Source organism: Calypte anna, chromosome 8 (assembly GCF_003957555.1).
Source record: "Calypte anna isolate BGI_N300 chromosome 8, bCalAnn1_v1.p, whole genome shotgun sequence".
NCBI classification, from domain to species: Eukaryota; Metazoa; Chordata; class Aves; order Apodiformes; family Trochilidae; genus Calypte; species Calypte anna.
The window spans coordinates 24884616-24910392 of record NC_044254.1 but is presented as its reverse complement, the minus strand read 5'-3'; the positions used below and the strand labels follow the sequence as shown (position 1 = coordinate 24910392).

Sequence of the window (25777 nt, the reverse complement as noted above, 5' to 3'; positions counted from 1 at the left end):
CTGAGGGCCCCGGTGTTCTCCTGAAGGAGCTGCAAGATCAGAGTGAGTGAAAAAAACACGAAAAACGTGACTGGAGATAACCTTGTCAGGCTTGTTTGAATGGAACACAGCTTTCCTGTGGACTGATCCAAGAATGTGAAACGAATTCCCCAGGAGCAATGGACAATTGCAAATGTGTTGTTCAGTTCAAGGCATGTTCTTTGGCACTGATCTATGGTTTAAGTACATAATTTCAGCTGTACATAAAAACATAAAAACTTCAAAGGACCCATACAGATCCCTCTGTTCTCTCTGAGGGTTTAACAAGGTAGCAGCAGGAGCAGTGCTTTTACCATGAGGTTTGTGTTTGTCATGCAATTTTTACACTATTCATGGAATAACCTTTCATTTTTTTAGCCAAATATAAAATTATATTTTTATGATATTAATGCTATGCTTAATATAATTAATATTTAATTTAACATTTCTATAGTAGGGCTGAGATGGGTCTAGTGTCTCAAAGCATTGCAGCTTTCTGCTAGGCTAACTTTAATAGAAAAATCATCTTAGTTACCCTTTTTATGAAAAAGAATCAGAAGCTGCAGAGCTTCTGTGTTAGACTTGAGAAAATAAGAAATACTTCCAGGTTTCTAATTCCTCACATTGCTTGCTAGTTTGTTACCAAGCAGAATTTGTTGCATTGACAACGTAATACCCCTTGGAGTCACCTTGTGCATGGAGTTGCCAGTTTAATCTAGCTAATGCACCATTCAGTCTTGAAGCCCAGCCTGTTAGTTTTGATAACATTCTTTTCCAAGCTGCCTATGACCTTAGTAGTCTTGTTTTCTTCTTTGGTTTCACTGACTAAACAAAGTGTGGCTGCCTAGAGATTATACCCAGGCAAGCAAAACAAAAAACATCAGATGGTGCCAGAACATTACTGGTACTACCATTTAAAGCTGTAGTGGGACTGGAGCTTTATTATCTTGGATCACTGCTTTGACTGTATTATTCCCCAGGATCTGAACATGTGCAAAAACATTCTTGGCTTAACTGCAGAAGGGCAGAACATTCTCAATGAGAAATTCTCAACAGAAGAGCTTTCCCTTTACCTTGCTTAACTTCAGCACACAAGGAATATCTTACTAATTCTTTGTTCTGACTTTCTCTGAGGGGAAATGTGCCACAGGCTTGTCTCCACTAGAAAAATCATGTCTTTTAGCTAGCTCAGTTTAGCTAAACCTCGCAAAGTAGATGGAAAAGATGCACTAACAGGTGTTAAAGGGAAACATATCTCCAGGTTTCCATTAGAAATGTGGTGTGGATATTCATGTAATTTGGCAGAGATCAAAGAATCATTGTGTTTCAAAAAAACCCCACATAAATTGAAATAAAGATGTATGGAATTAGTCTGTTACCAGCATTCAGAATACAATAACATATAGGTTTCTGCATGTTCTTGACATGCCAGGATGATTTTTTTTTCCTGTGTGTAACAAATTATTCCAGTATATACAGAACATGGTTCATGAGGGCAATGTTGAAGGGGTTAGGTTTAATTAGTTTGATCCTTCTCATAAAGATTGAGTGCCCACTCAAATTGTTTTGGAAGATCAGTGCAAATATTTTAGTTCAACAAGCTGGAGTTCAACCACAACTATGATATAACCTATGTTTGTAAACTGCTTGATACATCATCAGCATTAATGATTTTTAATTTAAAAAATACTTAAAATAGAAGTTTGCAATTTATTTCCTTAATAGAAGAATTTTGTTTGCTTTAACATGTTCTATCCAATTAGCATGTCTCCATCCAATTTGGAACAAAGCATAGTTATTTTCTGTAATTACATACAGTTTTATTGGGATGTTCTCCATATTTTAAAAAGCTTAAATTAGACTGGTGTGTCATCCTCTAACATTAAATAGCATGCTTGCTGTCATCTGAGCTGATTATGAACTCCAGAAATCAACAGAACTGGGCAGAAGGCCACAGCTTGTTACCTTGTGCTGCTCCATCAGCTAAAAATCTTGTCCAGCATCATTCTCTGGCCACACAAACAATCTTGCCTGTAGTGTCCCAGCTACACACAGATTTCCTGACCAGCCACAATGTTTAGCCCATAAAGTGGCCCCTGGAGTATTCAGACTGTCCCAGCAGGAATGTAAGGGGAAACCTCAGATATGCCCACTCTTTACTGTGTTTTCCAGGACATCCCAGCTTGCACCCTACTTCTAATTTTTTTTTCTATGTTTGTTTCCTTTGTCCAAGCTTGTCCAATAAATTACATCTGGGTTTTTTGGTCATTACAGTTTAAATGTATATGGTTTCTAGCCAAGGAGAAGGTACTGGCAATTTAAAATAAATACCAGGGAAGGACTGGGGTAGAGGCAGGAGCATACGAAAAGAGGAAAATATTTTTCTATTGTAAATTTTCCAGAAGCTGAAGTAACTTTAAAGAACCCCAGTGATGAAGTTGTGTGGCTTGTGGGTTTCCTTAAGGGTGTCTGGGAGTGTGACTGGCAGCAGTGAAAGCAGCTTTAGCTTCTGCCAACAGCTGCAATTGCTTGGGATTCTGTAGAACATAAGGAAGCCATTTGAGAAGTGAACAAATGACATTTTGTTTCCTTTTCCCTCTTCAGAAATGGGCTGGTAGCTTAATTTTGTATTTCTTGTCATATCAGGTCACTGTGTCAACTACTGACAACATAATCATCAAAACTAAGAAATTAGCCTGATGGTGGATTATTCTTTGTCTGCTTGTTGGTAGCAATTAATGTCTTCTTTTGGTACCTTCAGGAAAAAAAATACTTTTATTTTTTTTATAGATAACAAATGCAGTGATAAACTATAATCAAGTAGAAGATTAAGCCTTCTGTGTGAGCTTAATTTTGCTGCTGAACAGACAGTGATGGTATTCAGCTAAGCAATTCAAGTGACTCACTGACCAAATCCTGTTAAAAGGTCTACAGAGAAACACATTTTAAGGGCATTGTAAATTTGTATTGCTTTGTAACAGTAATATAACTTAGATTTTGATATGGTCTCATAAAAGAGTAAATTCAGTTTACAGTTTTGCAAGACAGTTTGACATCATGACATTATCTGGGAATTTTGACATAATGACATTATCTGGGAATTGCAAGAGATGTGAACTGATATTCTAAGGCTCAACATTTCTTAAAAAAAGTACATTTCTGAACATGCTGAGGAGCTTTGCCTCTTAGAAAGTACATTTCTGAACATGCTGAGGAGCTTTGCCTCTTAGAAATGTGGGTATCTTTTGTATTCCCTTTACAGAGGGAAGAGAAATCCTCCCACATGCCCTGGTCACAGTTGGGATCTTTCAGTGTTCAGAGATGAAGGCATTAACAGCAATCCAAATACAATAGGGAAAGCATCTTCTAATAAAATCTGTAACTTAAATATGCTACAAATCTAGTCTGAAAGAACAAAAATATTTGCCTAGCCTTTATACTGTATAAGAGTTACATGATCTGTTTTCCAGCTGCACATAGACTGAGGTCTGGTAATCTGAAAATCAATCTAGCAACTAGAAAACTGCTGGAATGAATTTTGCAGGGTCAGCAATTCACTGTGATTTTAGTATTATTTTATCATAAAACTTAGAACATCATAATTTATTTTTGAGAACAGGCCTGATGTCATTGCTGAGTACAAGAGTTTAGAGTTCACAGCATGCTGAATCACATTTTATATTCCTAATGCCTTGCTCAGATGAGTAACATCTCATCATTTGATTTAAGCATCTTATTCTGTGGGCAGAATTTATTTAAAATTTAATGCAGAAGTCCATGCTATTTTCTCAACCACAAATGAGTGACTTCTACTTCAGTCTCCACAGAGACTTTGAAAATATATAGAGGAATGCTGCTCAACTGGAATGTTTACTTCACTGCAGCTGCAGTATGCAGCTCATTGGTACAAAAAGGCAAATAAATATAATCTCTTTTCCCAAAGCTTTCAACCAGCACCTTTTTTCATAGTGTTTGGCCTATTAATATGTTTGAAATAAGGCTACTTGCTTTCTGTAGTCAGTTTGTTTTGCAGTGATGCAGTAGATACATTGTCTTCACACAAACTTTATTTAAAGTTTATTTAAAAGTGTCACAAATTCTGCAGGGGAAAACATAAGAACTGATTTAATATTTTAAAGAGCACTGTTCCTATACATAAGTGTTATATGCTATGTTTATTTCCACTTATGAGTTTTTATTTTATATACCATATTTATTTGGTTTTAATAGACACAGCAATATCAAAGCTGGTAATTAAAGCTAGTGTATATGTATTCTCAAGTAGGTTCCAAAATATATGCAATTTATTAGGCTTTTATGAGCAGTATCCATGCTGCCTGGCACAAAGTGTAACTGAAATCTGGAGGAAAAATATCTTTTTCTGTCTCCTTTTTTTCTGTAATATATCAGAAATAATGTATTGCTCTTAAGCAAAAATCTGACTATGGTTATTTTTTGGGTATTTTTTAGGTGGAAAAGCTAAGGAGATGGAAGGGAAGATAAAAATAAAGGAGACCTAAGCTGAGCAGTCAGTCATAAAACACAGGTACATACAATGAGCACTATGCCATGAGTGCTCCTATTGCTCATGTTATTTTCATAGCTACAAGTATTGTAGGGGTATCTGTTAAAACTCAGTTTCTGTTGTGTCAGTTTAGAATTGGTTTCTGGCTCCTGCTGCATTTCATTCAGGGATTTAAGCCAAATCATTTTTCTTTAGATCTAGAACCACTTGCAGTGATTTGTACATAGGAGAAGCAATATATACAGTATACTGTGTCATCTTATCTAGTACTGCCCTGATTTTGGGATGTCAAAATGATCTTTCTTTTGGGTTACTCTTTCTTCTAGAAGGATGGCAGACAAAGGTAGCAAGGTTTATCCTATAAAAAAATTGGAGAAGTCTTCTTATTATCTGAGAATTAAAATAATCCTTTTTGGTGCCTGCTTAAAGGATTTGTTTCTTCCTTGCTCTGATGGAAGCAAAAATGCAGAAATTATTCATGTATCCTATTCAACTCGCTCTCTCTTTTCCATGAGAAATGGAGAAAGAAGCAGAGGATTTATTCTAGCAGAATAAAACTAAGTAGTGACCAGCACTGGCAGGATAAACTTAAATTGCTCCTCCAAAAATCCTGGTCTGCACTTGCCCTTCAATTTAGAGAGCAGGTGAGTGTTCTGCTGCTGTGACAGCCCTCAGGACCTGTCAGGAGACTCTCCTGGCTACGTGTGAACTAGCAGACTCGTGCAGAATGCAGCCACATCTGATTTCCAGATGAAGTGAGACTGCAGTTTACAGCAGCACCTCCTGCAGCTTCATCAGCTTGGAATCTGTAAAAAGAAAACCCAGGTTCAAAGATCAGGGGAAAGCCCTAGCCCAGCCTGGCTGGGTTTCTAACCTAATAGTATGAAGACAACAGCCTGGGATATATTCCAGGACACATTCATCAGCTGTCTAGACTGAAACAACCACTCATACCAAATAAACAACTCCAGCTCAGGTGACTTCTGAGCTGTAAATTATTGGGGGTTTGGGAAGTACAAGAGGGCAGCCTCACTGCATGCTTACCCACTCCTACCATCTTCATAGCTCTGCCACTGCTGGAGACAGGACACTGGGCTTTGAACCTCTGTTCTGAGCCACTGTTTCTATTCTTACAGTAAATTCTGACTCTCCCAGTTAGCTGAGGGGCTCTGTATCCTCACAAAGAGAGTTTGGGGTTGTTGGGATTTTTTGGTGGAATCTCTCTGGGGACCTTTAGTGGTATCATAGCCTAATTCTGCATTTTAGTAGTCAAACCATATTTTGCCCATTCTCTAGCAGTTTCGCTGACTTTAATTGGAGCTGAAGTTGCTCAGAACTGCTGAAGTACACACAGATGTCATGGGCTGAAATGAAGGGAGTCCTACTAAAGCTCATAGGCAGCAGCACACACAGGGTGGCTCTGTTACCCAGTTTGTAAGCCAAGAACTTGATCAAAATCCAGGCCTTGTTGCATCTGTTTGCTTCCAAGTTTCAAAAGTTCAGCCTGTTCTATTTGTACTTCCCAGTGCCCTAATAAACTATTCAATTGGAACAGTAACTGCAATGTAACTTCTAAGCAAATGCTACAGTCAAGTTAATGTTAAAATCTGTAAATGATACTGGAGTTAATTAAATTCTCTGAACATTTGTGACAATGGGGAGTTACATCATTTGCTTTCCATTGCTCAAGAGAATGAATTTTTGAAAATAAATTTGTGAGGAATATACTAACAAGCCTTAACCATAAAAGTGGTCTGCAATATACAGCAAAGACTTTGATTTCTGCAGCATAAGCTGGAGTTGGTAATGTTTAGGATATTGTAGTTACAATGTGTATTTATTTGAGGTATACATAATAAATAGTTTGCTTTCATTTACTGGTCAAGTTTGCAATATAGTTTGTAGATTATCAGCCCAAAGTCTTTGGAAATAAGATATCAACAAAGGAAAGCATGAGCTGAGCCAGGTGCTTCCAGTTCAGGCCAAAAGTTGTTTATACTTTTGTGTTCCACTGGTGTTGATGTGGTTACAAGTACATAACCAAGAGTAAAATTTATCTCATTGACTTAGAGGTTAAAGCATGTAAGTACACAAAGTTAAGCTATGTTACTCAAATTGCATAAAAGGAAGACCTGAGATTTTCATCAGTTACATTCTGGTTTATGCTGACTAGTTCTAGTTATGTTAGTTCTCTAGCTAGAGGAAGGATGCAGCACTTCTGAATACACCAAAATCAGTAGCAGCTGAACTGTTACCTTATCAGTCTTCCAGATTTTGGTTTCCATATCTCACAATTTTAGACAAAACAAAACCCTAACCGCAGTGTTCCATGTTCCATCTGTGATTTACATATTGATAATATTAACCCATTGTGTCACATTTGGATGGAACTTTAATTTGTTAAATATTGAGGGGGATGTTTCATACATTCAATTGCTACAGAGTCATTGCATGAAATTTACATATTGCACTGAATTTCTAAAAAAACAGTAGGAAAATGTTCTTTTTCTTGTAGGTTGTGTACCAGGCTTATACCCTGCGTTCTTTTCTTGGCTGTAGAAATAACTCCACTTACAATTTCTTTTGGTTTTCAGCTTGAATTCTGTGTACCCACAAATCTTTAATTGTAGTATTTTAGTAAAAAATTTTGGGGATAATCAGTGTGATGTCAGCAGATGAGGTGACTGTGTGCAGCACAGGTAATTTTCTGCAGTGGGACTGATCTCAGTAGTGCTTGGCTGGCTGTCATTTCTGTTCCCAGTAGCACCATGGGCATATTCTGTACTGTAACTGCTCAGGGTGATTACTTCTTGGAAATGCTCAATTTTTTTAATGGACAGAGAAACACTGCAGCATGTAATCTGCCATTCCCTGAACCTTTGGAATGTACAGTGTAGGATTCCTGGTAAGCAATTAAGACAAGTAGATAGAGAGCCTGGGGAGATGGACAGATAAGTAGACAGATACATGTGTATGCAGGTATGTGTGTGGAAAAAAATCCAGATGGGAAAAACTGGAAAATCTGGGAAAATCAAGACATATGATAGTTTTAAATCTTTGTAGGGAAGGCATTGCCTAAGGCATAATAATGTCAGCAGGAACAATGCCTCCACTTAGGAAGCCATGGGCCAAGTGTTTGGCAGGGGGTCCTGTGGAGAGGCTAGGAAGTATTATAACCTGGGGAGAACTTTCTGGTAGCTGTTTCTGTATCAGATTGTTTAAATGGGAAATCAGGAAACTTCATATTCCAAGCATTTTAAATGATTTATTTGTGTTTAAGCCCTGCCAACCAAAGCACAAGTTAAAAGGGAATTTTAGTCTCTGAACCTTCAGGGTTCACATTTTTAAGCTTTTCTTGGCAACCTTGAAGGCCAGAAACATTCTATATTTTGCTGCTTTCTTGTTGGCTTTTTAAAATTAAAGCTCAAATAAAACATGCAAGCTCTTAGCCTTAGAGGATGGAGCTTTATTTAAAAAACAACAACAAAACAAAAACACGACAAAGAATTGGAAAATATATAACTTTTTCTTTGTGGCTGGTAAAACTGGATTTGTTTTCTAGAGTGTTCCATATCTGAAAAGATAAGCAGAAAGGCAGAAAATGAGAAAAGAGCATCTTCCAAGCAGATATGTAGGCTCTGTTTACCTAAGGTGGGACAAGGAAAACTTTTATCCCACTTCACTTTTACTTTTGGATGGCATTTGAGTTGGCCTCGTGTATTTAGCAGCTCATCTGTTGAACCATCTGTTTCAAATTATCCATGCTCAGAGGGCACATTGCACCCAGCCATAGAGTTCCCCTGAACACAAGAAATTTGAATTGGATTTGCAGCTTAGTGATCTGTAAACATGGATGTGCAGTCTTACATCTAAATAAGCTCTGTTCATTTTGGAGAAATCGAAGCATTCATACAGCTGCAGAAACCTGAGGAAGGTTCCAAGGGGAGAGCCTCAGGCCATACTCACTCTCCTGTGTCCTTTGCACAGTGCTCAGGTTGTGCAAAAGAAGAGAAAACCACCCCAGGTCCCAGGGAGGCAATTTCTCTTTTAGCCTGAGAAGTTCCTAATGGACTAAGAACTTATACAGTAACGAGTTTTACAGCCCATTTAAATGGTGTCTTAAACGGATTGTAGGGTAAGGAAACTGCAGTTTGGCTCTCTCTGCTAATGAATCATCTCCTGTCCCATCACAGTGCTCCAGATGAACAGGGTAGTGAATCAGAAAGCTATAACCAAAGCTGTAACTCCAAAAGCCTTTGTTATGCTAGTACATCTTGGCCAGGAAAGAGGATTTGATCCATCAACTCTAGTGGTGCATTAGGTAGATTTTGTATTATTTATGGCATGCTAGCAGCACTTATCTTTTTCATGTGTTATCTGCTTTGAACATACTGGGTTTTTTTTGGAAGAACATACTACTGGTTCCCTATATACTACCCCTCCCTATTCCTTCCTTTCCCAAGAATGCTGACTCAATTCCTTTTAGTTTTTCAGTCAGCTTCCAGTTTTAGGCATTTCCTTGTCTGGGATTTGATGGGACACATTGCTTCCCTCTCATCAGCATCGTGCAGCTCTGCTGTGAGTGCTGAGTAACATGCTGGCTGGAAGCTGAAGAGATTTCTTTACAAGTAGTAGCTACTGACATAAGATCATCTTCTCTTCATGGAATGCATGGAAATCATAGACTCAGGTAGTTGTGCAGTTCCATAGGAGAGAAGGAAATCTGGCTCAGATAATGCAGTGATGGTAAATCTAGAACCAGACACACTTGAGGGATAAGTACAACTTCGTCATAAATTCTCTTCATAGATTGCTATGGGTCCTTTTCATAGGTTTTCACATCAACCATAACCCCAGATCCTTTGAGTCTTCTGGTGAGGAGTTTCAGACTTAAGTAACACAGTTTATTGTAAATTGTGGACAGAGCATTGACCAAATGTAGATCTGTTACATTGTTTGGGGAGGTTGTATTCAGTGTGCATGAAGAGTCTAATTAGGACATTAGGTTAAGTGAGGTTCTTGGAAATATTTCTTCCTGCTAGAAGTAGCACACATAGTTCATTTAATCCAATAATTGCATATGCTCAATTTGTACATCTAAATTATTAGAAGTTTTACATTTTGTAATATATTTAATCTTCTTATCTGATTAAAAAAAGATCTTTATGTTATATTGCTTACTCAAGTATTAACTTTTATTACTTCTTAAATTAGCAATCCCAGAAGAGCTACAGGAACTGATGAATGTTTTTTCAGCAATCTTATGAACCTGAAAGAAAAAATCTAATTCAAATTTTACCTTTTTGAATTTTTCTTGTAGTATAAATGCTTGTCTCATATAAACAATTTATTAGGTTATTATAGAACCTCAAGGTTAGGGGACAGAACTGCAGATATGTAAAAAAAGGCAGCTGTATGACAATGGGTAAAGGTTTTAAAAACTGCCAAGGACATAGGTGCTATGTTTTGGGCAAGACTAACACCATCTGGCTGGGTTTTTCTGTGCCAGATGTTATACAGCCAAGCCCCCTGTCCTGCCTCTGACACATTTCTTGAAATAGAAATTACATTAAAAATATAGTAATACCATTTTACCTGACTGAAAACATAATTATTAAGTGATTTTGAAACCCAAGGAAGTGATCCAAGCTTCTCTGCTTGTATCATTCCTGATCTTACCTGGCTTATGGTTTCTTCCTCTGTCTTATACCTAAAACCCTGATACTTTCCTCTTGTGGACCTCTGTGTGCTATCTGTAATTTTTATACATATCTATTTATCTTGTGAGCATTTTAGTCAAGTTGTCCTTCTGCAGAAGGACAGATTTGCTTGTCATGTTCACACAAATTAAACTGACAGGGCAATCTGAAAAGTTTGACCTGTTTGACACTTGTGTATCTTCATCATCAATAATTCTGGTAATCTGATAGAGAAATATATGCATAAATATACCAGTACATTCTTCAACTGCTTCTCAGAGTCAGTGAATCTTATTTAAATTAATATTACCAATAATAGTGGGAATTAACTCAGCTTGCCTTTCAGATTCCATTGGGCATTTTTAAGGCCAGAATGTATTTTAAGTGTAAATTTATTTGTAAATGGAACATTTTGATTGAAAAGCTGTTGTGAAACTACTGAAATTCATGAGGCAGTTATCACAGTCACAATGATTATTACACTTGTAATATTTTTCATGGCTGCTTTGATTGCTACTAAAGCTCACTTAAAAAAACATTTTTTATTAATGGTCATCAGACCTTTGGAGCTACATCTGTTTAATGCAACAGGTGAAGCTGGTAAAATATATTTTGTTCCAAGTGATGGGAAAGAAGCATAAGGTGACACAGAAATAAGCAAGTTTTTGTCTGCTGATGGAGTTCAAATTCAACTAATGCAATTTTGCATCTGTCAGTCACATGCATGGTTCCATCAGTTCCATCATGGTGGAATCACTGCTGCATTACTTAATCTTAAATATTAAAAAACCTCACAACCCACCCCCCAAAAAAAGGCAAATCAGTCACCAAACAAATAAATTGTTTATCTTTAATGATGCCTCATGTTTCAGTTGCACTGGATGTGCAGCCAGGTGAGAACACACATTAAATTGTGGACTGTTCCCTGCATCCATACTCTACTGCAATGGGATAATGTTCAGTCTGTGATATTTAGCAGTGATATTCATCATATGTGTGTAAAACATTTTTCATAGAGGAAAATATTTTAGGTGCTGTCAAGTTACATTACTGTTATTGATAGCACCAAACTGGTTTAGAAGGATGAAAAAAATTAATTTAATTACATGTCAATAACTGAGGAGTCAAGGAAACAAAGAGAGGTTTTAAAGCAACATTCCTCAGCCTTGCACGTCAGCACCTGTGGGATTGTATGTTTTGCACTTAAAGGAAGATTTTGACTGCTGGTGTTGTGCAATAGTTGGCCCAGTAACAGAATGGGTTCCTCTCCCTGCTACAGAGCTGTAAAAAATAATCCCAGATGGTGGATTCTCATTTATGGACAAACAGCAGGATTGTGGTTTTGAGAAAGGGGAGTGCAGCAGAAAGCATCTGTACAGATTCCTATAGAATCACACCAAATTCTTTCTGTCTGCAGGAGGAATGCTGCAATATCTGAGAGCTTTCACAATGTGCAAGCTGAAGTTTCCCTTGCAGCACTCGACTGATACAGATCTAGGCAAGTAATGCTTTCCTGTCACTTCTCACTGTATTTGTCAATAATTTTTGATCTTTTCCATGGCAACAAAGGCATCACAACATCTATTTTAGTTAGCACAGTTTATATGTGGTTTAATCATGGGTAACTAACAGGGTCAAATAATTTACATCCTTGTCTACTCTGAGGGCAAAATCATTACCAGCTTTTCAAATATGATGGATTTTCCACTGTTGTTGAGGCTTTTGACTCATCTCCTCACTGTACCTTTGTCATACACACTACCACAAACCAGGAGAGATCTCTCTCCTGTCACCAATGGTCTTGTCACATACATGAAAGACATTCTTTCTGAAACCAAGCAGAGTATGATTCCAATTTAGGAGAGTTTTTAACTACTAGTGGAAAATTAAACACGACTACTGTGTTATCCTGAATAAGGATTCTTAATCCTTATTTAATTTAACTTAATTTAATCCTAATTTAAACACGTATTCAAGTGTTTTGCTGTGTTGCTGCTATAATCATTGCTCAGATTGAAGACTGGATTACAGGCTACTGTGATTTTGGAAAGTTGAGGGTTTTTTTTGTCTTATGACCAACATTCTTACATCACTGTTATTTTATTTTTATGATTTCCAAACCACTTTGACATTGTTATGATTATAACTAAGATTAGAGAAAAGTGAAAGAAAATTGAGATGAAGGTAAGGATATGTAAGGAAATTAAAATAATTAGAAGGACTCATGAAGAAATATTTGGTAGTAGCAAGATTTACAGTAATGCCATAAAAATGGAACCATGCCATAAAATAGTCATGAGAACAAGCCTTTTAAATAGAAGAAAAAAATTAAATTAGTCAATAACATGCTCTTTTACCTAATTACTTCATGTATCTTTTAATTCTGATATTAATTAATAATCTTTGTGAAGTGCAGATTGAATTAGTTTAGGTTAGAAGAATGAAGGGAATTTGGTGTGTAGATTGTAATTGTTTCAGAAAGGTAAACCATGCATTCCCTGGGTTTATAGTATAGGCAACATGCCTAAGGAAAAAAGGAACAGAAGAAACTGTAGGCAGTAGGCAGAAGGCTTTTTATATTAGTTTTAACCCTCATTTTGGTCAAGTATACAATAGACATCACAATATTGATGTCTTTAATTTATAATGAAGACTGTTGCTGTTTCAGCAGTAGTATCAGATGTTCTATTCCTATCATTATATATTAATCTGCACAAGGAATGGCTAAGTATCTAAATGGCTAAATAAATAACTGCTGCACATCATGTCAAATTAGTGCCAATTGAAGATTTTTCTGGGTTTCAAATATAATCTTGAATTAAAAATGAAATCTTATGTGAAAAATGTTGCTCTGCTGTGTGTCATCCATCTATTTTATGAAAGGTCAAACTAACTTCTTGTATATATCTACATTTTCTCCTGATTCTTTTGAGGCATGAGTTAGGGCACCATGAAATTAGCTCATAAAATTAGTTGGAGGAAATCTGCTTACAATCTTAATGAAAAGATAAATTGTGTATGTTTTAAAATGGCATAGATGGGTCTGTAGGGCTGCATTTTATATTTGCCAACTCTCCCATCAAATGTAGTTCTTTTGAAGAGATTCACTCAAGCATTATTCATGTTATCCACTGTACCATTCCAATCTCTTAATAACAAAAAATCAATATTGTTCTTTCTAATGATCACTGTTCAAAAATAGTTTTGCCTTTTGGGATTCAGACTATTTGCAATATAAATGAGATCATTTTACACAAACAAAGAGGCACAATTACTCCATACTCTATTTCTGTTTGACATAAGACCTCCAGATGAAGAGATTAAATGCAGCTATATCCATGTATTCCTAAATATCTGAACAGAAAACACTGTTCATATGAAGAAATATGCATAGATACCTCCTTCCTATGCAGTTTCCATACTGATCAGTGTGTATACTCCAGTCCCTAGATAATCCTCCTAGAATGCACACTGGAGGATTCATACATTACAGGTTTTATATAAAAAAAATAACATTTCTGTGGCAGACCTGATGAAGAAGGTCAGGCTGTATTATTGTGATGGTCTCTTGTGGCCTTAAAACTTAACAGCCTATCAGTAACCCTACCTCTGGAAAGCTTGCATCTGAATTAAAGGTAAAGAGCACATAAAGCATATCCCAGGGTGTATTTTTGGCTAAAGGCACACCTGGATTTGTGATTTCCTCAGACAACTTGTGTCACTGGTCCTGGAAAATCCTCTTGAGATTCTTGATAAAAGGTGCCTTAAGTCCAAAAGGTTATCAACGTTTTGTATCATAATCTGCCTCATTACTCAGGAGGGATGTGTCAATAATCTAAGTGTGGGGAAATGCTGTTTTATAGCAGGACCATGGCTGTTGTTTGGCTTTCTGAAACCTGGGCAACACAGACAGTGTTTACCTGTGGGCTGGTTCCCTTGCATTCATTCTTTGATCATAGAACTATAATTTTTTTTATATATTTTCTTAAATTTTTTTTTTAGGATATTATGTGTTCATGCATATGGTTCCTTTGATTCTTTAAAACTCAAAATGGTTTAATTCTTCTGAAATTTAGATGCTTAAATTTGTATCTGTAGCACTGAAGCTACTAATCTTCTTTGTAATTCCAGGAAAGTGGGTACCTCATTTCATGTTCAGGTATGTAGGAGGCAGGAGTGAGTCACTCCTCCAGTCAGCCTCCTGAGTGCTCAGGAGTTGTAGGAATACTTTTCCTAGAACGAGCAGAACAAGTCATGCTAAATGCCTGCATGTTGTTTTGGAAAAAAAAATAATGGGCTTCCTGTGTGCTGATCCATAACGTAAACAAAGCTATAATAAAGGAAGGGATGGACATGTTAAAAGTTATTTCCAGGAAGAGCACTGGATATGATTAAAATACTATTAGCTTTACTAACAAAGATCTTTGGTGATCATAAGACATTTATAAATACAAAGGTCATTAGTGTCAGACTCTGACTTGCACAAGGTCTTCCTAAGTTGTCTTGGTGCAACACAGGTTTCAAATTTGAGTCAGCTGTACTAGAACAAATCACTCTGTACATTTACACACTACCTTGCAATGAGGATTTGCACCAGAACAGTTCTGCTGTTGCTATTGTAGCTGCACTGCTGCAAGCCCCATTCTTCACAAGCCATTTGGCTGTTTTTGGTTTATTCATAATCACTTGTTTGTCCAGTGTAGACTTAACCTTGTGCATTGTACTTTTAAAGGAACAATACAGCACACTGAGATCAGGTACCCATTTGCCAAAATGTCAGAAGTTAGAATCACAGAAAATCCTGTTACACTTCCAAATATTAGCATGCTAATCCTGTTCTCTGTGTCTTTTTGGGATCAAAAGTGTCCTTTACTAGAGTATCTTCTGACAAATAGATCAACATACAGAAGTTATTACAGAGCAGCTTAGAGATAAACACACTTCCTGCAGGAGGATAATTCATGTTGAATGTGAGAAGATAAAAATTGAAACTGTTAATTTACATTTTTTGCCTAATTCATGGACCTTTTGACTTTCTTATGTTCTCAACAAGTTTTCTCCCAAACCCAGTACACAATTGCACCTCTCCTTCAACATCCTTCAACATCTCCTGCAATTCTCAGTGCAGGAGATATTTCAAAAATCCAAGATTCCTGGCATCAACAAAGGGGAAGAGACAGAAAACCAGGATTTCCACTGAGGAGACAGTAAGGGAAGAGAGGCCTTCCATAACTCCCACTAATTTCAGATCTCGGGAGTTTTACCACCCTAGCCAAGCCCTAGCTAATTGCTTTTGGCTAAGCCAAGGAAGTAGTTGGAGGATGTTGTTTTGCAAACCTGACAAAGGTTTCAGGTAAATTTTACTAGCCCTGACTTTTCTCTTGACAGAAATGAAGTTGTTTTATGACCCTGTGTCAGGACATTACTTTTTTATTCCAGCTTAGAAGCAGATAGCTATTTCCTTCTAGGAGGTCTCAGAGCAGATGCACACAAATCTGCAAGACAACAGTTCAGTGTCATCAGGCTGAGAAGTGCTGTTGTAATTATTACAGAGATGTCTGAGGCTGTGAGCTGATTGTTTTAACTTGGGTGGTTGGAGCCATCCAGGACAATGTTTGTTTGTGGGAGGCACAGAAGACACAGCAGCAGCAAAGATTTACATGACCACAGCCATCCAGCATTGACTGAAAGGAACTCATTATTGTTTTAATTTGCAGAGGCTACAGTGATTACCTTGATCACTCTGACATGATCTTCAGGAAAGTCAGGTCTTCAGGGGGGCAGTTATTTGGCTAGATCAGACATACCTCCTGGGCAGCACCTTCTGCTCAGAGGGGACATGGGACATTTAATCATGGTCTGGGTGAGGCTGCCCTGCATGAAGGGCTCTGCTGGGAGAGTGAGGTCCCACACAAGTCCCTGGTGTTCCTTGTCTCAACACCCATATTTCAGTAACCTCTGCAGTAACACTGCAGCTCTGGGTCTACTCCTGGAACAGATGGGAAACACTTGATGCAATACTCAGCAGGGAGACAGGGAACAGCAGCAAGAACACATCTGCCAAGTGAGATAGCCTGCCCACAAAATTCTGCTCACAACAGCTCTCAACATCAAGCCTCCAACTCCAGAGCCAGCTCCCCCCCCCCCTTTTTTTTATTTGTATATATTTTTTTCCATTTTCCTTCTATTTGCAATGAGAAGACATCAGCCTGGGTGTAACCTCTCTCCTGAGACACCACCAGTCTGCTGCTGAGCTCTTGCTGTTGTCCTTGCCCTGAGGAGGAGACTGAGAGAAGGAGAAAGCAACTGACAAAGCAAAGGGCATCCATGTGAGATCTTGGCAGCAAACAGAAACCCAGGCCCTCCAAACCTGTGCTGAGGAGCACCTTCCCCAAAATAATGGGCTCAAAGACTGCTGTCCCCAGGAGACACAGCTGTAGTTTTATAATCTTCTGGTTTAATTTCCAGGTATTAATTATTGTGGAATAATATCCCAGTTTTAATCAAAGAAGAAAATCAACCTAGAAATATAATAGCCTGTGCCATATTCTAGGGATTTTACTTATGAGGATATGAGTGTGAGGTGGAGGAGAGATGTGACATTGAGTATGTGAATGGTGTGAATATTTTTATATCCATTCTGTGAGCTTTTTATATTCTTCCCTTCTGTATCTTCTTTTTGTTGCCGAAACAATGACTGAGAAACAGGTTGGATAAAGCAGAGCTTCTATAAAACCTTTATCAGAGAATAGGTGGGAAGGAGAGATCCCACGTGCTTCATGACAGAGGATGAGAGATAGCAGCTCAGAATGACTGCCAGCTGAGGAATGACAGGATGCAGAGGTGGGGCATGAGAATTATTAGTACAAGCATGAAACTGAGCTGAAGAGGGCTAAAAAATGCAGCGTGGTAGAGAGCTAAGAGCAGAGAAAGAAAACAAAGCAAACTTTTCCAATAATCAAGTATGACTCCAGGTTATTTCCTCTTGTTGGTCCAGATGTGTATTTCAAGTTTGAATTTGTGCCTAATCCATCTTGGGGCATAGTCAAAAAAATAGGAATGTTTTCCCTCCGCCCGCGGTGACAGATGTGTGATTGTGGTATTGCAAAAAGCTCAAAATAGTTGTTGAAAGAGCTGCTGTGTGGGAGTGAGCAGGTACAGGAGGAGCAGATCATGTTCCTTTGCCCACTGGATCTGTTGTGGCAGAGGGAGATGTCCCTGGGTGCCCTGGACAGGGAAATGAGCAGTGATGTGAATATGTGAATATCCCTTCCAGGCAGTTTGTGCACAGTTTGGGTTGGGTTGGTGCAGCTGACTCCTCACTCCAGCTTGCACCTCTTTCTCTCATTGCGCTGCCTCAGCGTCTCTCCTACCGTAAGGGTTGCTTGTCCTCTTTCTGCTTGCCCCCTTTCTGCTTGTCCCCTGGCAGAAACCCCACTGCTCCCCGAACCGTTCCACTGAGCACCAGGGAGACGGGGACACTGACAACCAGCAGCGAGTGCCTGGGCAGGCACAGAATTTCCTGTCAGCAGAGAGAGGTCTGGGGGAGGGAGAGGGGAGGCCAAGCCCGGGGCTGCCCCTCCGTACTGCTGAGCCCAGAAGGGACGCATTGGGTCAGCACATCCTGCTGGGCTCAGGACACGTCGGGTCAGCACATCCTGCTGGGCTCAGGCACCGCTTCCTCCTGGGCCCTGTGCCCAGTTCTGTTGCAACCCAGCCCAGACCTGATGCACCTCCTGTTTTTTGGGGACTTCCCCAACCTGTGTCATGAGCAAACTCCAGGGCTGTAACCGTTCAAAATGCTTGAAGCATCCGCAGCAGAAGCGGGGCCAACAGATAAGGTAAGGGGAAGGCGAGGAAATGGGAAGCAGGGATCTTGGCCAATGGCTCCAGCTCCGGGTTTTTGTTGCAGCTGCCTCCAGCCGGCTCCGGTTCCGGCGAGCGGATTCCGGAGCCCGGTTTTGCGTGCGGCTCCCGCTGCCGTGCGCTGGCGGTGGAGGCTCCGGCTCCGGCCGTCGGGCGGGCGGGGATCCGGTGCCGGGTTTTGTCCGGGGCCGGCTGGGGAAGTTGCCGAAGTTGGGCCGTGAGTGCCGGGGCCGCGGCGCGTCCTTCCTGCGGCCCGGCCGGGGCATGATGGAAGCAGCATGGCCGCCCACCTCTCCCTGACACAGGTACCTCCTGCCGCCTTTCCGAGTGGGGAGAGGGCTCCCCACCCGTGCCTGTCTCTCCCCTCCTTCTCCCGGGGAGCTCCGAGGCCTGGCACCCGCGAGGGGTGGGAGGGTCCCGGGCGAGGAGGGGGGGGCCTGGGGCTGACCCGTTCCCAGAGCGCTGAGGCGGCTGGCGGGGCTGCCTCGACGCCGCTTGGGGAGGGGTTCGGTGGCTCCTCGGAGGGGCCCCTCGGCGGTGCGGCTTTGTGTCGTCCGCCGCCGCCGCCCCTCAGCCCTGCCCCGCCGCGCTAACGGCCGCCGGCGCTGTCAGGTGGCAGCTGAGGCGCGGCGGGGGCCGGGGGGTGTCAGCGGCAGGGAAAGAGGGCACAGTCGGGCGGGCAACCCCGGGCCCCCCGCGGGCGTGAAACGAGATCCCGCCAGGCTGCAGGTGCCTGTGCCCGGGGCTGAAGGGGGGAACACGGGTGGGTGTGTTGGGAAGGTGGGTGTGTGGGGAGCGGCCCTCCGGACGGGCAGTGCCGCGGTCGCGGCCGGCAGCCCGCAGAGGTTTGGTCTGCGGCGGCTGTAATCGCGGTCCGGTCGGTCTTTTGTCTTCTAGGAGAGACACGGGGCGCCTTGTTTAACGGCAACAACGATAACAACAAAACGAGAACCCGCTCTGTAGGTTTTTGAGGGCAGGCGGTGAACTCGGAGAGGAGGGGAGTGAGTGTGCGCTGAGGGCTGGAAAGGCGATAGCCCGGGGTTAGGTGACCGTGCCCCGGTGCCGGCCCGGCCTCCCCGCCCGCTGCCCGGAGCTCTGCGCTGACAGCCCGGGGAGAAACGGGGTCGGGGGAGCTGCCGAGGGGACAGTGTCGGGGTGTTAATGGGCAGGGTGCAAGGAGGTTGGCTTGGGAGAGAGAGACAGCGCAATTAATTGTTTTAACAGAAACTTCAGATACTGCTTGGAAGTCATTTTACCTTTTGTTTTGTCTTCTTTCTGTTTTGTTTCTGCTTTTGGTGCGCCCCACGGGGTGGGCACCCCATTTTTGCATTCTGCCAAGCATAAAACTTGGAGATTATTGGTGCCCTTTGGTGCTCAGGTGTTCTCCCTTTCCCTGAGTCTTTGTTGCTTGCATTTGTTTCCTGCTGGTAGTAGAATTTGTATCATGCTGCTGGGATTACCTCGTGTTCTCTAGAAACTTGGTAGCTAACGAGCTGCCCTTTTTTGGTACCTTTTTGTTTCATCTCGCAGTGACAGGAGAAGTTTGCAATCCTGTCTGACAGAAGCCTGAGGCAGGCCTGTCGGTGCACATGCTCCTGCTTGGGATGCTCCAGTCCATTAACCAGCTGGATTTACAGAAAGTAAAGCTGGTAAAGGAGCATGAATCACTTAAACACTTATAAGTATACTTAAAAAGGTTGGCAGCAAGACTGCTTGATTTCCAGTTGTTTATGTAGTTGACTTTAGAGAAAATCATCAGCTATTTCACGGAAAGAAGGGAGGGTTGCTTAGTGAAAAGATGAACTGCAAAGTGGACAACATAAATTTCTGTGTCTCTCTTTCAATAGTATTCAAGCAAAAGAAAAAAGTTAAAAATATCTCTTTACTGAAGAGGAAAAAGAGTTTTCCTAGATGAGTAGCTTTAATTTTGTTGGACTAAAGGCATGGACTAATCTGGGTCTTTATTTGGGGAGAGGGGAGGAGTGTCTGCTCTAGTGCATGCCACAACAAGACATTATTGCTTGCAGGCTGTGTAATCCTTTCATTGTAGAACTTATTTACTTTTGGGTCACATGGAAGGGGACTAAATACAAATGTGATAATGTTGACAGAAGCAGAAAAATCACCAGTATCCTTAAAACCATTGTGACTGCAGCTTACATCAGTGGTTAAATTGAGGAAGCTATTTCTGTTGTTGTTGACCATTTGTGTGGGGGGTTGGTTTGGGTTTTTTGGGATTGTTTTGTGGGTTTTGGTTTTTTTTTCCCATCTATTTTTTTTTCTTGCATTGCTAAAGAATTGTATTTGAAAGCCAAGCAAGCCTAAAGATAATTTCTTCAATGTAGGGTCTAACTTCTGGAATTTCAGGGTTATGAAAAGTCATAGCAAATTTTTAAGTGCTCTAAATCTGTTCAGATGAGCAGAGGGAAGTGAAAATGACAGTACAGGGGTGGAGGGTGCCTTTGGTGGCTGCAGTTATCTCAATTACTAACATCAGCAATAAAAAATATGCAGATTGGTACTTTCTGGTGTAGGCCACATGCAGAGACAAAGAGCCATATTCACCTGAAATCAAGTTCACAATTGCATGCAGTTTTCTTTTTCCCTTCCCGTGTTTGACTGGGGTTTAACACGGCTGGGAAGTTGGGTATTTCCAAATGAGACTGGGGTATTTTCAGATGACTTTGCAGCTGCAGTGCCTGAGAGGGCTGGGCATCCTTTATTTAAATATCAAAGCTCTGTTCAAGTAATTTGAAACTTTTTAGAGCTAATTGTATTCTGTTGGCTGATACGTAAAAATATTTCAGGATCCTGTAGCTGCAGTGAAATTTATTACACTAAGTGTGCTTGAAGGAGTGTTGTAAAATGAAGGTGATTATCTCCCTCTCCTCCCCCCAATTTAGTAATAATCTGAAGTATCTTTTATCTCTCCATTTTGAACCCATTCTACAGCATCTTGTTGCCACTTGCATTTGCTTGTTAAGTGTTGTGGCCTGAGCTTAATTATGAATTTAATAGGCAACTTCTAAGGAAATATCGACCAAATGAATGTTTTATTGTGGTTGCTGTTAGTTTGGAAACAAGTGAGAGCAGCATCAGTGAGAGGGAACTGTTCCTATCTCACACATTGTCATCTCTTATTGGGAAACTTGAAGTAAACTGTAGCAAATATGAGAAATTGTATTTTTGACCTTCCAAAGGTGGTTATTTATCTGGCTTGTTTAACTTTGAGAGAAGAAACAGAAAACTGAAGATGCAGAAAAAGCATTTTGAGAGTGGGGAGGATGTGTTTGTTAAAAGCTGCTGTAATATGGACATCCCAAAACTTCTTGTTGCTCTTGAAGATTCAACTTGTGGTTTATTCTCAAAATCTGCCCCTGTGGGACTAAGGAGGGGAGAGGCCCTAAGGAGGGACTGTAAAGAGAAATTCAGGGGGAACAGGAAGATAACTTGTAGTGTTTGTCTTCCTGATGTAATGAAATGCTTTTAGTGAAAAGCATGGTAGTTATGGGCTGCTTTGGTATGCAAGACAAAGTAGTACAATGCCATTTTGGGTCCTATTTAACTGGAAGTCTCAGTTTAAACTTGTCTTGTGTCACAGAGTCCTGAATGCTGTGCAGTGGTGTTGGAGGAAGCATCAAATATTGCAAGTGAGGCTGAGCTAGATGGGTACCTGTCTGATCCATGCATTGCCAGGATGAACATCTTGTTATGGGAATGTGTAGGATCTAAATATGGTATTAATGGCACTCATATACATTATATATCATGTAAAGCCAAAGGTTTTGACGTCTGTGGAAAATTTCTGAATATTTTTAGGGGGGTGATCAGTGACAGGATAAAATGAGCCCTAATTTGTTCTGCTTATTTGAGTGAGAGTTCTGCTGTTCCTCTTTCTGTCCCCCATGATAAAAGAGGAAAACTGAGAGCATGTGTGTGTGTTTAAACTTGTCTACAGAGGAGGCTGACTGCTCCTAAAGTAGATAGAACTTTTTTTTTTCTTCTTTTTTGATATTGCATCAACCTTGTTAGAGAGGAGCTGCATCTAGAAAGGCAGTGGAGATTCTTTTTCATGTTATGCAGGCCTTGTTCAATACTGATTTGAAGATGGAGGAGGTTTTCTGTAGAAATTTGAAAATTAACTCAAATCATTCTTAATTATGCAGTGACAGACATCCATGCAGAGAGAAGATGGCAGGGTTTTTATGCGTGCTTGAGCTGTTCAATAGGAATGAAAGTGCTGAATTTTGAAGTACTTGGTAATATCTGCATAAAAATGTTGAGTCAATCTTTTTTTTTTTTTTTTTTTTTTCTTTTATTGCTATAGGAGATGTGCTTAGTTATATAATGGTAACTGGTAAAAATCTTTACCAGGAAATGCTTCAGATAAGACAGTAAAAGAATAGGGGGAAAAGAGACAAGTTGATTATTTTTTGCAAAGAACACTGTAAGAAACTATCTTGCCTTAAACTTACCTGCTTTTTGGCTGGCTGACTACGTGAAGAACGTTTAGGATCAGATTGTGTTGTTTGGCTTGGCAACTCCTTAACATGAATCATGGAGCTCTGCATCATGACAGAGTACAGTATTTTGGATTTTAATCAGGATATAATAGCCCTTTCTGTCTCATTTGTGTTGGAGGGCAAAATATTTTCATAGTTATTGTAGTTTTTCTCAAGGGACAGCTTTTTAATCATTTGGTTTTAAACCATTTGTGGACGGATGGGGTGGACAGACTGGTAGTAACATCTCATTACACTTAAATGCAGAAGTGCCAGAGGGGTGAAAACATGGGGATATAAAGACTTGATTGACAACAGAAGATGAAAAAGACTGGTGTCCTTAAAGGTATTTTTTTTTTCCTAGATTAGTATTCTAAAGTTCATAGGTTTGTAACAAAGGTTGTAATTACTAGAGCAGACTCAACTCTTGTGAAGTGATAAAGTTTTAAATGGAGTCATAATAAATATATTTCTATTTTTGTACTCTGGAATCTGACCTTTTCTCCCTCCCTCCTTTTTGCATCAAAACCAAGTTGAATTGGCTCTCTGCAATTGGTTGTTACAAATCCCACAAAAAGAATGTTGCTAGGTAAATTCTACAGCAGCACTTTGAGAGGCGTGGAGTGGTGTTTTTCTCATTATTTCAGAAGAGTATCATAGACTATATTTGTATTTGCTGTTTTATCAGGGTGTATATTTTGAAGGAAAACCAAGTCTGTTACTTGTAACATAGCCTGAGAAACTTCTCTACTATTATTATTCTATTTGCTGTCACAGGAAATTCCAGTTGCTGCAGTGTTACTGATGGTAATGTGAATATTGGAAAGACTAATGAAAGAAATAAGAATTACTGGCTTGTACTCTTAAGTACTGAGAATAAAAAAAAAATGTTTTGCACTTAGTGTTTTCATTGCAGGGCTTCAACACAATGTTTCCTGTCCAGGAGTGATCTGTTTGGCTGCAATAATGAAATATTTGGCTGAAGAAAGGGTGATATTGGGCAAGAGGGATGATGTGTGACAATTGATAACTTAAAATGTATCCAGAACCCTCTGTTCTGGTTTTCTGCTCATAGTTTTGATTCTCTGCCTCTACTTTAGTGTTATAACAAAGTATTACTTAGTGATTAAAATACTTGAGTATTTAGAACTGCCCTTGTAGATGGCTATTTCAAGTGTAGTTGAGTTGTTACGTACAGCATTTGAGGTTTATTTAAGAAAATAAAATACTCTTTGGAGCATGCTGGGAAGTGATTCAAAGGGTGTTATTTTTGTGTTAGCATGGTCAGAAGTCTGGCAAAACTTGAAGATATTTAATCAGGCTATTTTGGGGGATGTGTAAAGGCCCACTTTAGTTGATGGCTGAAATAGTAAAAGACTTTGGGTACCAGAGCAAAGTCAGAGCAAGGTTAAGCTAAATAAGTGGAGCTATTGCAGTGGATACCAGTGATACTTTCCCAGCATATGTAATTTTTTATGTCTGGCTATGCAAGAAGCATTTCCCACCCCAACCCCTCAACAAGCCAAAACTCACCAGCCCCCTTCCATCTCCACCTCTGCCTTCTCCCTTCCCAACAAAACCCATCCAAACAACAGGAAAACAACTAGAAAATCAGAAATGCTGTGAGGTTTTAGAAGAATCTGGGTGTCTTTTGGGTATTGTACTTGCTGAATAAGCAGATGCCAAGGTCTGAATGGAAGTTCTGTAATTTCTAGCTGTTCTCTGTAGTGAAATGAGGCAACCAGGTGCCACTAATTGCCAGGGAGTGAGCATGAGCTTGTGTCAAGCCCACCTGTGCCCAATTAGGGTGGACTCCCTTTTATTGGCCCCCTGGTCCTGCTCATGCGCAGTGGGGGCCCACCCTAATCAGGCACAGGTGGGCTTGACACAAGCTCATGCTCACTCCCTGGCAATTAGTGGCACCTGGTTGCCTCATTTCACTACAGTTCTCAATAATTTTATCTTCCAGGATGTTCTGGTGATACTGCATACTTTCTCTTGTTGAACAGGATCACACTAATCCCCTGGTTTCTACCAAACTTCCCCTCTTAATATTCTTTGATAAGGAGCATCTGTGAACATAGAAGTGCTTTGCCAAAAAAGCCATTGTATTAGCAGTTGCTATAGGAAAATGTATGTGGTTTTATTTAAGCTGTCATCATTTATAAACATTGTAGTAAAGTATTTTCTGCATCTGTATGAATACCTAGAATATTGTAGGTTTCCATATTTCAATGAAAACCTAAAATTAAAGCTGAAGAAGCTACCTTGTTGGATTCAGCTCATAGAAGATCTGTAAACCCTGTGTTTTAAGATCATAGGATCAAGATTGAAAAGACCTCTTAGAGATCGTCAACCCCAACCCCTTCAACCCCAAACCACTGAGCCATCCCCTGTAGCACCTCATCTACCTGTCTTCTGAACACCTCCAGGGATGCTGCCTCCACCACCTCCCTGGGCAGCCTGTTCCTATGTTTAACCACCCTTTCTGTGAAGAAATTTTTTCTGATATCCAACCTGAACCTCTCCTGGTGGAGCTTGACTCCATTTCCTCTTGTCCTGTCCCTGGTCACCAAGGAGAGGAGGCCAACATCTCTCTCATTACACCCTCCTGTCAGGTAGCTGTGGAGAGCAATGAGGTCTCCCCTCAGCCTCCTCCACACTGAATCCTTTCATATTGCTGTTTCATATTAAGAGGAATCAGATTCCTCCTAAGAGGGAGAATTCTTTTTCTGGATGATATTTCAAGTTAAGTGGTTTGGGGTTTTTTTTGGTCTACTGGGTAACTTCCTTACGTTGGTTGTTCCAGCTGGGTTTGCAAGGGCAACACATTGTGATAATTCTGCTGTTATCCTCTGCATAAATGCACCCAGTTGTGCACACACAATCTTTGGTTTAGACAACATGGACTTTATGAAAAAGTATCTGATTTTGTGTCTGTTTTTATGTTGGTAAAGAGAAATGTCTCTAACAGTACGTTTCTTGGGAATCTCTTGGGTATTTGGTGTTGGAAAGATAATTAGGTTTTGCATTGTTTCAGGCCTTGGGCTTTTTTAAAGTTTCTAAGAATAGTTGAAAAATACATTAATAAAGAAATAGCAGTTTTCCAAAGAAGCTGGTTTTTATCCTTGTCTACCTAAGTTTAAGTGAGCACTGAATATCTGGTA

The 25777-nt window shown here is 40.2% G+C and overlaps 1 protein-coding gene across 4 annotated transcripts in view; it reads left to right on the top strand.

Annotated features, from left to right (window-relative positions):
• The first annotated feature begins 18288 nt into the window (after positions 1–18288).
• Positions 18289–25777, top strand: part of EPS15 (epidermal growth factor receptor pathway substrate 15) — a 44894-nt gene continuing 37405 nt past the window's right edge. For all 4 annotated transcript variants that reach the window (XM_030455036.1, XM_030455034.1, XM_030455032.1 and 1 more), the window contains exon 1: positions 18289–18413. In XM_030455036.1, coding sequence (XP_030310896.1) covers positions 18387–18413 — 27 coding nt within the window. In that variant the 5' untranslated portion in view covers positions 18289–18386. The remainder of the gene's footprint in view (positions 18414–25777) is intronic.